Here is a 17,148-nt window from a genome sequence, read left to right as displayed (position 1 = left end):
CCAGTCTGTGATATCCACAGCTATGTAACAGCTAATCATGTCGGCTCATTTTACTCAGAAATGATATAAAGCCTATATCATTTGTGGAAATGAGGTAAATGGACCATAAATTCCCATAACAAGTGTAAACCTTAATGAGTTGAGTTATATTTTAATGTTTTATAAAATCACTTACCACAATAGAACATGCAAAGGATCCTCTAATGTCTTCCATTTTCTTTTCTTTTGGGATAGCTTATAAAACAATGATATAATGACTTCTAATTTGAAGTGTAATATGAAAATATAAATTACATGCATCAATATAGAAAAGGGAGGGAGAGAGGGAGCGTTGCACTTAATGTGTTATCTATATATCTAAATAAGTGCTAATAAAACAATCTCTGAAACTAAGAAAGGAGAAGCAGCCATGTCATCAGCTCAAAATCATTATAATCATCATCATCCTTAAAGTGTTGCTGTCCAGATAAAAACTTGCAAAGAACTCCAAAGAATCAGCAATTAGCTACAATAATATGTACATGGCCACATTCAGGGAGTGGACCCTTCTCGACTCACAAGGACCTTTAAATGTCACACTGGAGGTACCAGGGGGAGGGAGGAGAACAGGTTCAGCCATCCAATTCAGAAGAACAAAGAGCAGCATGTAATACTCAGATATTAAATCAGTGGTGGAAGAAGTATTCAGATCCTCGTATATTTCTGTTAAGGTTAAATGAAACTGGAGAAGGAGTTGAGTTGTAATACAATCCTTATTGTATTTAACTTGTTTGGATAAGATTTTAGATAAGCCAGCACTAGGCCAGCCAGTTCAGAACAAGGAACACACCTTTCAACAGGGTAGATGTGATCTAAATACACAGTAGCACACATACTGGGGTTTATTAAGGATGTCAGATGAATGTCTGTGTGTTTCTGTGGTCGGCCTGTCAGTGAGAGTTAGTTCTGATGCTTGTGGTTTTCCTGAGGACCTGTTCTGCAAAATGACACTTTCAGTGTGCCAGAGTCCACGTAGTCAGACATACAGGTATTCTTCTTGGCTGTTGCCATTATTCAGCTTCATCATGGCTGGACACCTGCTGGTAGTCATCCTCATGTGTAAGTTAAACCTCTTGTCACATTCTTTCATTGTAAACATAGGCAGGTACACACCAATACAGGTCCACTTTCTTAGCAAGAGCCAGATGAACTTGTAAAGTCAAGCCGTTATGTAATGGTAGCAGCATGGTTAATTAAACTTTTGAATCCGGTTTTAGAGATCAAGGGTTTATTTTAATATCTGTTTCACTTGTTAACATGTTTTCTCCAACAGATTCCTTTTCTCAGATGAAAGCACAGATGTCAGTCTCTGACCATACCTTTTTTCTGTACGGTGCCTTTAAACACAGTTGCCCATTAGGCATCTTATCTTGATGCAGCTATTATGTATGTGATACGATAGATTATAAAGATAGTGATAGATATAAAGATATTAATATTGTTCCGTTATCTTTATTGTGGTTCACCACACCCCCAACTGGCCCCATCAGACTCCCCCTACCAAGAGCCTGGGTCTGACCCAGGTTTCTTCCTAAAAGCAATTTTTTTCTCACCACTGTCGCACTAAATGCTTGCTCTTAGAGAGTGGCCTAAATCTGCTCTATCTGTAAATTATAGAGTGGTCTAGACCTGCTCTATCTGTAAATTATAGAGTGGTATTGACCTGATCTATCTGTAAATTATAGAGTGGTCTAGACCTGCTCTATCTGTAAATTATAGAGAGGTCTAGACCTGCTCTATCTGTTAATTACACAGTGGTCTAGACCTGATCTATCTGTAAATTATAGAGTGGTCTAGACCTGCTCTATCTGTAAATTATAGTGTGGTCTAGACCTGCTCTATCTGTAAATTATAGAGTTGTCTAGACTTGATCGATCTGTAAATTATAGAGAGGTCTAGACCTGATCTATCTGTAAATTATAGAGAGGTCTAGACCTGCTCTATCTGTAAATTATAGAGTGGTCTAGACCTGCTCTATCTGTAAATTATAGAGTGGTCTAGACCTGCTCTATCTGTAAATTATAGAGTGGTCTAGACCTACTCTATCTGTAAATTATAGAGAGGTCTAAACCTGCTCTATCTGTAAATTATAGAGTTGTCTAGACCTGATCTATCTGTAAATTATAGAGAGGTCTAGACCTGCTCTATCTGTAAATTATAGAGTGGTCTAGACCTACTCTATCTTTAAATTATAGAGAGGTCTAGACCTACTTTATCTGTAAATTATAGAGGGGTCTAGACCTGATCTATCTGTAAATTATAGAGTGGTCTAGACCTGCTCTATCTGTAAATTATAGAGCGGTCAAGACCTGCTCTATCTGTAAATTATAGAGTGGTCTAGACCTAAACTATCTGTAAATTATAGAGTGGTCTAGACCTAAACTATCTGTAAATTATAGAGTGGTCTAGACCTGCTCTATCTGTAAATTATAGAGAGGTCTTGACCTACTCTATCTGTAAATTATAGAGAGGTCTAAACCTGCTCTATCGGTAAATTATAAAGTGGCCTAAACCTGCTCTATCTATAAATTATAGAGAGGTCTAGACCTGCTCTATCTGTAAATTATAGAGACGTCTAGACCTGCTGTATCTGTAAATTATAGAGAGGTCTAGACCTACTCTATATGTAAATTATAGAGTGGTCTAGACCTGCTCTATCTGTAAATTATAGAGAGGTCTAAACCTGCTCTATATGTAAATTATAGAGTGGTCTAGACCTGATCTATCTGTAAATTATAGAGTGGTCTAGACCTGCTCTATCTGTAAATTATAGAGAGTTCTAGACCTGATCTATCTGTAAATTATAGAGAGGTCTAGACCTGCTCTATCTGTAAATTATAGAGTGGTCTAGACCTGCTCTATCTGTAAATTATAGAGTGGTCTAGACCTGCTCTATCTGTAAATTATAGAGAGTTCTAGACCTGCTCTATCTGTAAATTATAGAGAGGTCTAGACCTGCTCTATCTGTAAATTATAGAGTGGTCTAGACCTGCTCTATCTGTAAATTATAGAGTGGTCTAGACCTGCTCTATCTGTAAATTATAGAGAGGTCTAGACCTGCTCTATCTGTAAATTATAGAGTGGTCTAGACCTGCTCTATCTGTAAATTATAGAGTGGTCTAGACCTGCTCTATCTGTAAATTATAGAGTGGTCTAGACCTGATCTATCTGTAAAGTGTCCTGAGATAACTCTTGTTATGATTTGATACTATAAATAAAATTGAATCGGAATATCACACGATGACCTCTCCACCTTTTGTGTTCCTTCCAGCTCTTCCTCCACCGACCCTGACAGTGAGTCCAGCGGTGATCACACAGACAGACCCAGTCACTCTGAACTGCCAGGCTCCATCACATCTCACTTTGTCTGACTGTTATTTTCGTATGGTGAGAGGAAAAACTGGCAGACGTCTCCCTTGTCTGCACACGCATACAGGAAGTGAGTTGCTGAGGCTCTCCAATCAGAGTTCACCTGCTGAGGTTCAAGTGACGTGCCTTTACCTTCACGTGTCTCAGTCTCCGGACAGTGATCTATCCTCCATTGTCATTTGAAGTGAGTGAACACTACTAATATCATGATGTCTTGCTACAGTTTGTGCACACATTTTTTAATGTGTGCACATTTTTTTAATTTTTTAATTTAATCTCAGTTAATGGAGATTATTCATATATTTAACCAAACACATACTTCGTTTTCAGCTCTTCTTCCACCGACCCTGAGAGTGAGTCCAGCGGTGACCAACGAGACCGACTCAGTCACCCTGCACTGTCAGACTCCTTCATCTGTTTCTGTGCCTCGGTGTTATTTCTTCACTCCAAGTGGAGGAACTGTAAGAGAGCTCTCATGTCTGCAGACGCTGACAGGAAGTGAGCTGCTGAAGATGGCCCATCAGAGTCCCCCCGCTGGCGTTCAGCTGACGTGTTTCTACACTGTGAAGGTTGGAGAGAAAAGTTATCCATCGCCACACAGTGACACATCGTCCATCACCATACACAGTGAGTGACTGTTATTTTAATTCAATATACATGTATTCCAAGTATTATGACTTTGACTTTTGTACTTTGTTGTTTCACCAGGGAGGACTGTTGGTACAACAAGTACCACTGGTACAAGTATCTCTACTTTCCCAACATCAGTCAAACCAGCAGCAGGTACTGTAATTATTCACTTTTACAACAACCAACACACACTCTTTACTAAGTGTTTTACATACACTCTATATAAAGGGTCAGCACAGGAAACATGGAGAGTTGAAATGATCCAGATGTGAGTATGTTTTTTAGAAGTTACAAACCAAAACAAAGAGAGAAACCCAGATTCCAGAACCTCCAAACCCATCAAAATGCCAGCTGTCTGTAACTTTAAATAATCACGAATCACATGTATTTTATAGTATTATGACTTTGACTTGTGTACTTTGTTGTTTCACCAGGGAGGACTGTTGGTACAACAAGTACCACTGGTACAAGTATCTCTACTTTCCCAACATCAGTCAAACCAGCAGCAGGTAATTATTTACTTTTACAACAACCCACACACACTCTTTACTAAGTGTTTTACATACACTCTATGCAATATTGACATGTAAAACACTGAACATGTTAATACAAAAAGTGATTATCCTTAATCTCGGTCAAAGTGCTTATTGAAGAGATGGTTTCTGATTGGTTACTCTGTGATAGATGCTGTATGCAGTTATTTATGGATATGTGAAGTTAGCCTTTCTAGTGCAGATGTTAGCCCGGTTGGTAAAATAAAGCAGCAAATGAAAATTTGCTGATACTAGTATGACTCCTATGACTCCAAAATATGGTGATAAAATAACTGGTAAACCATAAAAATGCAAACATGCTTTTCTGTCGAAGTACTCATGTTCGAGTGTTAATACATCTGACACTAAAACATAAAAACATATCAAACATAATACAGTAACATACTCTCTGGGAGTATGCATCTTTCATAATTAGCTTGAGTTGTTGATGTTGCAGCAAATCCCATTAGAAATTGGGGATTCAATATTAGATGTGATGCCATTTGTGCAAAAGGTTAAGAAATAGATAGGATTTTCTATTTGAAAAGTTAAAGTTGAAAATTGTTAATGTAATCTTCAGTAGACACACTGCACATTGCTGTACGGAAGTGATGCATTTTCAAATTCTTTTATTTTCAGCTTGAATTCAGTGATAAAATAATGTTTAGAACCTATTTTCGAAAACCCATCAGTGGCAACGTTTGGGTTTCCATGTTTCCTGTTTGGTGTGACCCGGTGTTTGGTGGTTGGTGTCTACAGAACACAGCTTCCTGTTTCTCTCAATGCTGTGAGAGACCAAACTGTGTCTGACTCCTATCGTTGCAGAAGCGTTGATTTTGAAGTGTGTAGCAGCCGTGGCTGGCTGTGGAGTCACGGTGAGAGTCCTCTTGCTTGTTTCTGCAATCCTCTGCAACAAAAGAAGAACTGGTGAGACTGAGGTTCATTCGTCAGTCAAACAATGTTTTAACACGGTTACATGGTACTTTTGGTTTCTTTCTGATTATTACATATGCACTCTGCCTAAATTCAAGAATTGCATTGCTGCATCTTGAATAAAGATAAATGTATACTTGTATGTATAACCATTGCAATGATCTTACTTTGAGTGTCTCTCTCCCTAGCAGGTTCTGGAGGAGTAAAAAGACTAGAGCCTCAAAACGAGAATGTAAGTTTGACATGAGCGGCGATATTAAATACATTTCCCATTAGCTGTATATTAACAGGTGCTACATTGGGGTTCTTTCTGTTCCCAGTGTGACACATACCATATGTACTCCATTATCACTGAAGAGCCAGCTGCATCAGGCCTGAAGGGCATGGTGTACAGCACGGTGCAGCCAAGCTGACACGGGTCATACTGGGTGGAGGAAGAGAGGCAGACCCCCTCCAGGACCTCCTGTTGGAATATGTCTGCTGTCTCTTTTTATCAGATGAACCAGACGTTCCAAACAGGTTGATGCAACTTTCAAGTTGATGTTTATGACTGACGAAGCACCGCTTGTTCCAAACTGCATCTTGATTTAGCTTTATTTTAGGCCAAGATTGAACATGTATTAGTTTTACTCATATTTGCAAGCATAGGTTCACTTTATGGCTGTTAATAATTTGTTTTAGCTTTAGTCGTTGAGTATTCTGTTTCTTTTGTTTTTGTATCTGGATATATTTCGTCTGAGACATCTGTGACTTTGCATAAATACAATAATTCTGTTTCTCAAGTAGTCACTTTGTCATAGACTGATTCATTTCAGACACACACACAAATGGGAGGTTGTGTATGTCGGAGGAGGTCCAGATGAATGTAGAGCTGGTTTTAATTGTCTATGATGAAAAATAAGGGCTATGGAATAACATATTGGCCCACAATATCTCATATCTCGCGACTTTTATTTAGAATGCTCTCTCTTTAAAATAATGTGCGCAGGTTTGAGCTCTTTCAGAAATATCTCTTTCAGTTAACACCCGCACTAAATACAGTTAGCCCTTGTTAAGGGTTAAACAATTATATTGACTTTTGGTGTTACACCTGTTTCATTTATTGTAGCACAGTTGACCGTCAATTAACCATAAATATGCAGAATGATTTTGTTCTCTTTGGCTTTAAATATTCTAATAAATAATTCCCCGTGGATAGCCGTTACAACAGTCATAGACCTGTGTTGAGAAGCAGTGGGTGTTGTGTTGCTGCTCTAACAGCACGACGGGTTACCTGGAGCCGGGGTACCTGGTCACGGCCTTGGTGGCCTCGGACACGGCCTCTGCGTCCTCGGTGCCCCCCTGGAGACGGCCTTGCCTTGCCCTCGCCTTGCCCTCGCCGCCCTCGGAAGCGGCGTCCTTGGCCAGCGCCCCGGGCAGCAGCAGCCTCACGGCGGTCTGGATCTCCCTGGAAGAGATGGGGGAGCGCTTGTTGCAGTGAGCCAGATGGGAGGCCTCCCCAGAGACGCGCTCAAAGATGTCGCTCACAAACGAGTTTGTGATGCCCATGGCCCTGCAGGGGATGCCGGTGTTGGGGTGGACCTGATTCAGCACCTTGTACACATAGATGGCGTAGCCCTCGTTCCTGGTCTTTCTCTTCTTCTTGCCGGTCTCGCTGACCCTCTTAGACATGGCTTCTTTAAGCTCTTCTTGGTGCTTTAGGGGCCGGCTCTGGCATGGTGACCAACTCAGACAGTTAGTCAATCTACTGTGGTGACTCATTACACAACTACTGTTTGGTCGTTCCTGTGAGCTCATGTAGTGATGTGGACCAGGCCACCCATGTAGGACGCATTTGTCCTCTTTAGAAGAAAAGACTTTCTTTGTCAGCTTCATTAATGTGGTCTCAAACAAAGCAGTTCACACAGCTTTAACAAAGGTTCCACGTTGAAGGGTGTGTTTGTGAGTTGATCTAAACCTAATGAGCAAATGTTGAAATGTAGCCTACTGAGTTTAGTGTTTCCAGCAAGTTGATCACTCCAGTTATATCGGTGAAGGTGGACAAAATATGAGGAACACCTCTCTGTATGTGAAGTACTGACTGTATAATATTTTGCTGAGTGTATTTTATTAATTAGATCAGGGTCAGGACTACTTCCTGGTAAGTTTCTCACTCCTCCATCAGAAAATGTTGATCAACTGAAATTCATGGTTTGAAGATTAGTTGATTGATATACTGTAGTGTATCAACAGAAACATGGCTCTCAGAGAGGGGTTTTCCCTCTCTGACGCTATGTAGCCTACTATTCATAACTTGTGTTTATTAAAAACTTAAATAAAGTTAAACTAAATTAGCTCTTAAAAAATAAATGAAGAAACACTCAATGCTTGTTGGGAACCATCTGATGACTATAGACATTTATTCTAAAACCAACATTCAGTGCAAGGTTTAGGCCACGTGTTCTATTGCATACTCTAGTGTAGATGTCGGTTTGCTGATTGATTGTTTTGGGATGTTTTTCATGTCTTTTAATGCAGTGGGCGCCACCCTGAGCCATGGTCACCCCACCCAGCAGCTTGTTTTTCTTCTTCCAGACATTTTTAGATGTTCTTGTGACACTCAACTCAGAAACGTTTCACCCAACAGCCAAAGGCTACCTATTTAAAGTATGTCCGGGGAGAGGAGCGCACCGCTTCCTGCCAGACCGACCACAAAAGAGGCTTCCAGCAGAGCAGCAGAGGGCCGCACTCTCCCACATTTGGCGGGCAGTTTCAAAGGATTGTTGCCTATAAGCGGCAGAGATCTGGGCGGTGGGCACCTCACAGATCAGGAGCCGGAGGTCTGGAGCAGAGTCAGCGTCTCACATCCGTGTCTCACAGTGTCTCTTTATTCCACTACAAGTATCTATCACGTATTTGCAGTAGACATTTAATTATATAACTTCTTTTTTTTTATTATAACTAGTTGAGGCTAAATGAATCACAAGATCACAGACTAAATGAAATGATTTAACATATGACAAGGGTAAACAGGTTCATTTCAGTGACTTTCTCTTTAAGAAATAAACGTCATGAATTTAATCATTGTGTTTCTAACTGCTCTGTTCCACTGTCACACACACACACCTTCTCTGGTAACATCTTCACTTCATCAGGAATGTTAAAGAACGGAAACACCCTCTCAGTGAAAGTGTGTGTGAAGGTGTGTATGTGTGTGTTAGTATCAGGATCAGAGAACGACAGCTTTCCTCTGTTCCAGTCCAGATTCACCCGGATCCTCTTGCGAAGCTTCTTAAACTGGTCCCTTATCTGGGTCCCTGTGCGTCGGGCCTGGACCTTCAGGTATTCTGCGGTCAGGTGTTCTTTAACTCGTTCCAACCCCTCTAACTTCTCCTTTAAGGGCTCCGGAGTCTCCTGGAGCTCCTTCCTGAGTTGTCATGCAGCTTCATCATCGGGTTTGAACCTGTGGTTGGAGTGTGTTTCTGAATCACTGCAGACAACACACACCGGCTGCTGATGGTCCAGACAGAAGAGCTTGAGTTTCTCCGAGTGCAGACTGCAGAGAGCCTCTGAAGGTCTCTGGTCTCTCTGCTGTAAGAAGACCTCACACAGGTTCTTCAACGCCAGGTTACAAGCTGAAGTGTTTTTATTTTGAAGTAGCCTACAAGGAAGTTATCTGCTGTGTACTCTTGCTAGCTTACTGTGATGAACGAGAGACACTAGATGTAAAACATATAGAACAGTACTGGTCCCAGTAAGAGACCAGCGCGGCCGCTCGTCATTCAATAAAAATAACTCCAGCTAAAAAAGTAGTAAACCTCCGGAATGCTCATTTCACAACATTGACACATTTTCAGTAAAAACACTGACGAAAAAGTTGAGTTAAACTATAAATTATATCTCCAGCACTGCAGAAAAACATCCATCCATCCTAATCTAATCTAATCATCTAATCTGAAGCAGAAAGGAGAGCTAGATGCATGCCAACACCCATAGGCCCCTACAGTGTTCACTAATAGAATCTTACTTTTCCAAAGCTCCAGTCAAAGAAAGATAGAAGAGCTTTTACTTGAATAGAGTATTTTATTTAGAGGAACCAAACAGCACAGCGATGTTCACATCTAAATCAGTAAGTAACATCCAAGGGCACGAGAAGAATGCCGTCCTCAGACCAGGAATCAACGACAGGATAGAAGAGCTGGAAGGAGAAAACAGATCAGTGAAAGTGTGTTAACAACACGGGTGTGTAGCTGCTAATGTTTCAGTGTGTACTAGGCTTTTTGCCACAGCAACACGTTTCTCTATATTTAATGGGACTTTCTGCCAAGCTCATCATGAAGAAATATTAGCCTTGTTTAAAACATAAAAACTAAACAGTTAAACTCTCGCAAAAAAGAAATGTGAAGAAAGGTGTCTTCACCAACTGGTTTGGAGCAATAACAAAAAAAACAAGGTTTCAGCGTGGGCAGAACTTGGTGCTAAATGCTACACAGGGAACTAATCTGCCAGTGAACCGACTCCAGTAGAGGCTGCTCAGTGGAAACAACACGTCACCTTTCACCTTTTATTAATTACCTTTTAATTTAGAATAAACTTGAAATAAATAAGATAAAAACCCAGGCTTTATTGATCCAGAGACTAAATTTGGTTGCTGCAACAAAATCAGTAAATGCAGATTGGAATATTAAATATGATGTATATAAAAAGTGAAATAAATTAGCAATTAAAGACACAATGTCAAGTCAAAAGTGACAATGGGACCAGAAGAGTCAGCCAGTGTAGTTTATGAGAATGCAGTATGGCCCCGCCCCCATGACAAGCAGACTCACAGCGCCTTCACTCCCCAGAGGGCCGCACGCTCTGGAAGACGCCGGCTTCCTTCATGGCCGTGAACTCTTTGACGGCGTCGTACTGCTTGTAGAAGTCAGCGTAGGCCTGTTTCCTGGGCTCCGTCACACCGTACTGGGGAACGAGAGACCGGTAGGTTTGGATTGAAATATAGAAAATTTAAAAGGAAACAAGAAAACCGATTGTCAGAAAAGACCAGCTAGAATTAACCTTCAAATGTTGCCTTGGAAATGACAACAGACTCAATGGACACCAGTCGGATTAGATTTAGTTTTCTATTGTGAACGTCTGCTGAAGTATGCGTTAGTCAAGATGCCGTCGTCCCGTCTCTAAAGTCATGTTCACGTTGAATGACGTCAGACTTGTGATCGTAGCCACGCGGCCGGGGCTCACTCTCACCTTGAAGCCGATAGCAGCCACGAAGGACAGAGCGAACGCAATAGGCAGATGGAACCTCAAACGCTTTCCCAGCAGCCCCCTCATCACAGGCTTTGCCAAAGACATGACGGATCACCTGCAGAGATAAATAAAATAAATAAATATATATAGTCAAATTCACGAATGAAGCTCAACTGTTGGGTCGATCGCTGCAGGCAATATGAAACTTCTATACAGAATGACTCATTTCTATGTGGAACAATATGAGACTAAATTCAGCCCCACAAACATGTTTTCTTTCTGCCGATACCAATATCAATGTTTGGGGAGGAATAGATCTGAAAGTGACCAATACCATATTATTTTAACATACAAAAGAGCTTGATACAGACGGCTTTGATTTGTTTTTCTAATGTGACCATGATACGTTCTAAGCAGGACATTTTACAGTTAAAAAATAAACATACATAACGATAAAAAAGGTGGCCAAATCATTGACCATATCCTGTTTCTTCCACTTGTGCAACATCAGATAAATTATGGGCTGTGCTTTCTTCTTCTCACTCAAATCTGTCCTCCACCATCTGCTGCCTCCATTCAGAGTGCTGCCGCTAGGTTTCTTACTGGATCAAACAGGCCACACACATGTCACCCCTCTGCTCCCTTCACTGGCTTCCAGGAATTTACAGAATCCAAGATTCTCACCATAACCTGTGGGGCTCCACACGTTCAGGCCTCTGCTCATCTTGCCAACCTAAATTGCTATCACACCTCACACTTTTACATTCCATGTTGTTTAGCAGACCCTTTATTCAAAGAGACTTACAATTTCTACACATGTCAGTGGTAACATGCCTCTGGAGCAACTAGAGATTAGGTGCCCATTGGTGGATGTATCACAGTGTGAACTGCCGCCAGATCTCTGACACCAAAGGCATGGGTCGCATCCACTGCACCTCCACCACCACCACCCGTGTTTTAACATGTCTGAAGACATGGGGATATTGACCTTTATCTGCTATGGCGCCCAGACTCTGGACCCCTCTGCCAACCAGCATTAGTGTTGCTGAGAATGTGAAGACTCACTTGTTCAGGCTAGCTTTTGGGGTAACCTCTGTCGTTTATTTATTGATCATTTAATTTGTTGTATTTTTTACTTTATTGTATTCTCAGACCATTTCAGAGTTGTATTGTCTATGCATACTGTAAAGAGCTTGGTGACCCTGTCTGTGAAAAGCGCTGCATAAAGTAATGTTTCTTACAAACATATATATTAGTATTTGTTGTCCCTGTATATGTATGCTGCGAAGCTGTCTGGATTGTGTTTAACATGCAATTACAATAGACTCAACTTTAAGTAAACTGGGTTCATTCTCAAATCCTAACAGTAGTTCTACGTCTTATAGTGCTCCTTTAGAGGACAGTGCGTCACATGACGTGTGACTAAGACAAAAAATAGTCCACATAACTAATCAGTGTGTCCCTGAAGGCAGCAGACGGCCATCAGACGGCGCTGCCTCTGTGAGAGAGTCCAGTCCCACCACACGGTATACACAAACATTATCACACGGCTACTCAGCCACACAACACGTGGCTAATGTCAATTCAAATCCCTCCCATTCAAAAACAATAAGTTGATATAAAACGGCATCACGTTGAGTTGATTCTGAACCAATCTGGTGATGTCATCGTTGCCTACGTGTGCATGACGTCAGAGCAAGTCGGGATCAAGTCGGACACATGCATGCAACAGGCAGACCTGGCTCATCTGGAACGCGCACAGTGTTGTTGCGGCTGTTAGGGCGGGACAAAGGACCCCGTCTTCTTCCTTATTGGTAGAAACAACGCGTGAGCTGATAGGATCCCACCTTCCACCTGAGCAGCCAGAACAACAGGAAACATGTCGAGGGCAGTGATCACCTAGGGGGGCCATGCTCATCTCCTGGTGTTTCCATTTCTGAAGTGTCTTCACACTGAAGGAATTTTACAATTCATATCTTTAAGAGGTTTTGTTCTCACTTCAGCAGCCTCCAGGGACCAGAAACCTCCATTCTGAAGGTCATGGAGGGCTTCACAAGTCAGCCGATTTTAGTCCTTGTTTCTCATTTCTAATTTAATAAAGTGATAAAACCAATGTTTGACCTGGCGTAATCCAATGTTCGCCTTTCTGTTCCGGAAATGTATGAAAATTAGAACATATTTAATAAGATAACTATTTGCATATTTAAACAAAATGTCAGAAAACTTGTAATGCAAAACTAGTGATTGTTTTATTGGCCACCATCCACTGAGTAAGTTTAATGGTGTTATCGTTCAGATAAAACATGTTGCGGTGCTAACAGCTGGAGCTAGCTAGCATCGCTAGGGTCAAAGTAGCATAATGCCTAGAAGCTTCCTCTCTTCGTCGCTTTAAAGCTTTTCTCTGAACCTTAACTAATATACTACAAGTGTAACTAATGGAAGTGTAACTAACAGAATATAGGCAGGAACGTTAAGTAAGCGTGTCTAATATCTACATCACGGTGAGCTAACATTAGCTCGTAGCTAGCTCATACAGCTAACTGCTAGCCAAAGTGAAGCCATATATATCTATGGAGGAAAACGCCAAGATTCCGGATACAAAGTGAAATGCAGGCGTCGTTATTAATGTGACAAAGCAACGTGTTATCATCTAAAACCACTCACCCACGTAAGTAGACTGATTTTTAAGAATACTCACAGGTTGGACTCACGACCTTCACAGAGACGGCTAACAGCTCGGCTGCTTCTCTCTACCGGAAGAAACGCTCTACTGGGGCCGCCGAAGGACAAATTTGAGTCCCAAGAAAAAGCGAAGTGTTGGCACGTTAGAGCGGTTCTCTTCTTCTTCTTTGGGTCTTAACGGCAGCTTGCATCCTTAATGTGGCACTACTACCATCTCCTGGCGTTAGCGAAGTCCTACAGTGTCCAGGAGTCAGTGTCCCCTCAGCCCTGTTGACATTAGGAAGCTGCCTTGTCCACTTTCCCCGTCACACGTCATTATGTCCTTTGCTCCTGCCATTGCTACCCTACATCATTACATTTCATCATGTACTTTCTCTCTGATGGCTTCTTCCCTACAATGTAATTTAATTCTCAGCCTGCCTATTGTTACCTACTCTGTGTTTTTTCCTATTAAGGAACCTGCCTACTGAACAAGGTACTGCAGGACTGTTCAGAGTACAACTACAAGTGTGAAATAATACCTTTTATTGGTTTATTTGATAGGGACTATGCATATTTATGAAAATTGTTGTATAAAAACACGTACTCATTCAACATAAATTAAAAGGCCCACATAATGGTGACATATACAAAACCAAATGACACGATGAAAATACATTATTCATTTACCTCTATACTCCATTCAGTTTAATTCAATTATAGGCTCCACGACCAGAGGTGGAAGATGTACTCAGCTCTTTACTTAAGTAAAAGTAATAATACTGTGTCACAAGTAAAAGTCCTGCAATCAAAATGTTGCTTCAGTGGTACACAAGTTTGGCACCAATATATAGCCTACTCCATGTACCAAATGTAAAAGTACTGATTATGCAGAATGGCCAATATTTGAATATTATATCTTGGATAAAAAAAATAATGAGCATTAATTATTCATCACTTTAATGTTGCAGCTGGTAAAGGTGCAATGAAGTTTTGTACATCATATTGGAACAATCACCTCTATATGATACCTCAGTGTTGGTGTTATGACATACTGAACGCAACTGTGAAGCTGCATGGCATTACTTAAAATTATAATCAATCTTTTGATAGACACATCAACATGTGTTTCTAAACTTTTCACAGATAAAAATCACGAAGTACTTCACAATAAAATCTGATACAATACAACAAATTAAAATCAAGAACATTTAAAAACAAATAGAAAACAAACGCAGCAACACACAAGTCTAAATGTACACTTCCTCATTACCAAGTCAGAGTTTAAAAATACATTTGCTTTTCTCAAAAGTAGACAGACTACAGACTTCTAAAACTCATATAGGGATGGGTTGCATGAAAGTATGATGTGTTAAAGTTTTGTGTAAGCCCAAACTGTTTAAATCTAAAATGAACAAGCATCAAGAAAAACAGGAGGCTGCGGCTCCTTGCAGGTCCTCCAAAAAAGGGAGTTTCCCCCAGCAGATGAGGCTGCTGCTCCATCAGGAGTCCCTACCTGTCCTATCACAGAGCGGAACCCCATGGTCCCACTGCTGATGGGATCCTGTTCCCCTTCACATCCAGGTGGAACTAAACTATGTTCCATCTCAGCTCACACAAGGGAAGTATTTCGGATGTTGTTTGTGTTTGAATGTCATGGAATTGATATCTGTGTGTGACTGCGGTCTGTGATGTTTCGGGGGGTGTCGGTCAACAAGGTTCCAGAGATAGATAGATAGATATATATATATATATATATATATATATATATATATATATATATGTTGAAGGGGCACTAGCCTGGAGTTAGCGTGGATACATAAGGCATATATGTAGAATAATAATACCAAAAGTAATCTGACTCTCTTTATCAATATACATTTTACAGAAAAATAGCATTGGTTAAAAATTGTGTAAATACATCTGACAAACAGTTGAAGAAGAAAACGTAATTAATCGAATGAGGCAGAAGTATGATACACGAAAGGAACTTTTATTTTGTAGTTGAAATTGCAGCCTCAAAATATGAAATGATACACAACTGATATTTATTCATAAAAACAAAATGCTATCATTAAAACCTTATGAAGATGATTTTTTCCTTTAACAGCTGAGAGACCGAGAAACAGGAAGATGCTTTATTCACACTTTATTCTATAAAATACTGCAGATTGTTGAAGGTTGAGTGAACAAGCTTCGCTACAACCCACTCGATTAATTAAACAGAGAAATGTATTTGGAGGTCAGCAGTAAACAGCTTTAGCCCAGTTACCCAGAAACAATGAGAGGGAAGATGGAACTCCATCCATCCTAAACAGCACCACCTTCTCTTCCATAAAGTGCTTTTTATTTAGGAGAGTATAGAGCCTTCCTACAATCTTCACTGCATTGATTGGTTATTAAAGGAGAAGGCTGCAGGATGATAATCTGCTTCTTCTCTGTGACACGCTTCTTTCCCCTCATAGCGCCTCGCTCTGAGTCTGATGTCACATTGTCAACATGGAGCATGGATACATGAAGCAGAACACAGTGGCTCACGTGTCTAATGCTTTTGAATTCATAAAACGTGTCAGACATCTCCTAATTTGTGTGTACATTTTTATTCATTTACATTAGTAAGCTAAAAGACAGCGTCTTTCAAAACATGATCTGCACGAAAGAAACAAAATGAAGATTGTCCCCAGTACTTCTGAATGCGTCTCTGTCCCGAGCACATGTCCAACCAACGGGTCTCTGCTGCCAACCACACATGAGCTACAGTAGAACGCCATCTGAGCTGTCCGTTATCCTTTTTGTCATTAATCTGGAGACGTAATAACTGAGTGTTTTATATACCAGGAGTGTAACATATGTGTATGTGTATGTGTGATTCAGATAACAAGGCAATATCAATAAGGTCTGCAACTCATTTGATGGGTGTATGAGTGCCATGAGAGACGGTGTGCACACCAACGTAAAATCAAGGAAATAGTCAAATTGGGATGATAATTAAAGCAATATTTCTCTGCTTGAGAATCTGGACTACTCACAGTCCCTGGTTTGATTTCTTCTTTGTTTAACTCAATCTTTCTTTGATCATTATCCAGGCTTTCTATCCAACAGATTACATCTGAAAAAAGCTCAATTTGGACTTCTTTGCTGCTTAATTTGCTGTCCATATCTTCTTTAACTGTTACCTTCATTCAAAGGGCAGAAATACAGAGTAAAGACTGCAGGTGTCAATACAGGTTGAAAGTGTTGTCATGGTTACTGATCCTTCAATACTAATTCTGCTTTGGATTTTGCCGTTATTGTTTCTTGTCCTAAATAAAAATTCAAACCATGTCCTCCATGTCAATCAAGTCCAGCTGCATGTCTCAGATGAACCCGTCCTTCAATCATTCACGCCTTTCTTATTTTTTCATGTCCGAGTCTGTCTCACTAACGGAGAACACACGATGAAGAGGAATTTGACCACAGAAAACCTGCTCATCCTCTCACTGAGGCTACTGTCACCGTCCACTGGTGTTATAATGTTGATTAATATTACAGCTGTAGTAGGCCGGCCGAGGGATGTTGATCATTTGACCGCAACAGTCAAAGAATTTTAAGTTGGAGTTTTCAGTTAAGCCATTAAAAACAATAAGTTTTTCCAACAATCCGACATTCACACCCATTTTAAGCAACAATTGGCCAGCTGTGTGGATGTTACGACCCAAAGTAGTCTAGGGTTGGAGGACGCAAACAGTTTAAAATAAACTGGGGACAGAAAACAAAC

The 17,148-nt window shown here is 40.6% G+C and overlaps 1 protein-coding gene, 1 long non-coding RNA gene and 1 pseudogene across 4 annotated transcripts; 1 reads left to right on the top strand and 2 right to left on the bottom strand.

Annotated features, from left to right (window-relative positions):
- Positions 1-3,343: 3,343 nt before the first annotated feature.
- Positions 3,344-4,191, top strand: LOC117943791. The gene is made up of 3 exons (XR_004656435.1): positions 3,344-3,592; positions 3,739-4,035; positions 4,117-4,191. It is a non-coding gene; the product is annotated as an uncharacterized LOC117943791 (long non-coding RNA).
- A 2,582-nt stretch (positions 4,192-6,773) lies between these two features.
- Positions 6,774-7,221, bottom strand: LOC117943577 (annotated as a pseudogene).
- Positions 7,222-9,546: 2,325 nt separating this feature from the next.
- Positions 9,547-13,576, bottom strand: LOC117943767 (cytochrome c oxidase subunit 6C-1). 3 transcript variants are annotated; one of them, XM_034870097.1, is made up of 4 exons: positions 13,429-13,576; positions 10,731-10,845; positions 10,313-10,445; positions 9,547-9,681 (listed from the first exon to the last, which is right to left on the bottom strand). In XM_034870097.1, exons 2-3 carry the CDS (start codon positions 10,833-10,835, stop codon positions 10,320-10,322), a joined length of 231 nt encoding a protein of 76 aa, XP_034725988.1. In that variant the 5' UTR covers positions 10,836-10,845; positions 13,429-13,576; the 3' UTR covers positions 9,547-9,681; positions 10,313-10,319. The 3 variants fall into 3 exon arrangements, with proteins under 3 accessions (XP_034725988.1, XP_034725989.1, XP_034725990.1); XM_034870098.1 differs by having other exon boundaries at positions 13,395-13,545; XM_034870099.1 differs by having other exon boundaries at positions 13,399-13,511.
- Between the last annotated feature and the right edge of the window lie 3,572 nt (positions 13,577-17,148).

Source organism: Etheostoma cragini, chromosome 4 (assembly GCF_013103735.1).
Source record: "Etheostoma cragini isolate CJK2018 chromosome 4, CSU_Ecrag_1.0, whole genome shotgun sequence".
Taxonomy (NCBI): domain Eukaryota; kingdom Metazoa; phylum Chordata; class Actinopteri; order Perciformes; family Percidae; genus Etheostoma; species Etheostoma cragini.
Note: the sequence above shows the minus strand (reverse complement) of the source record. Positions and strands in the feature narration are given on the sequence as shown.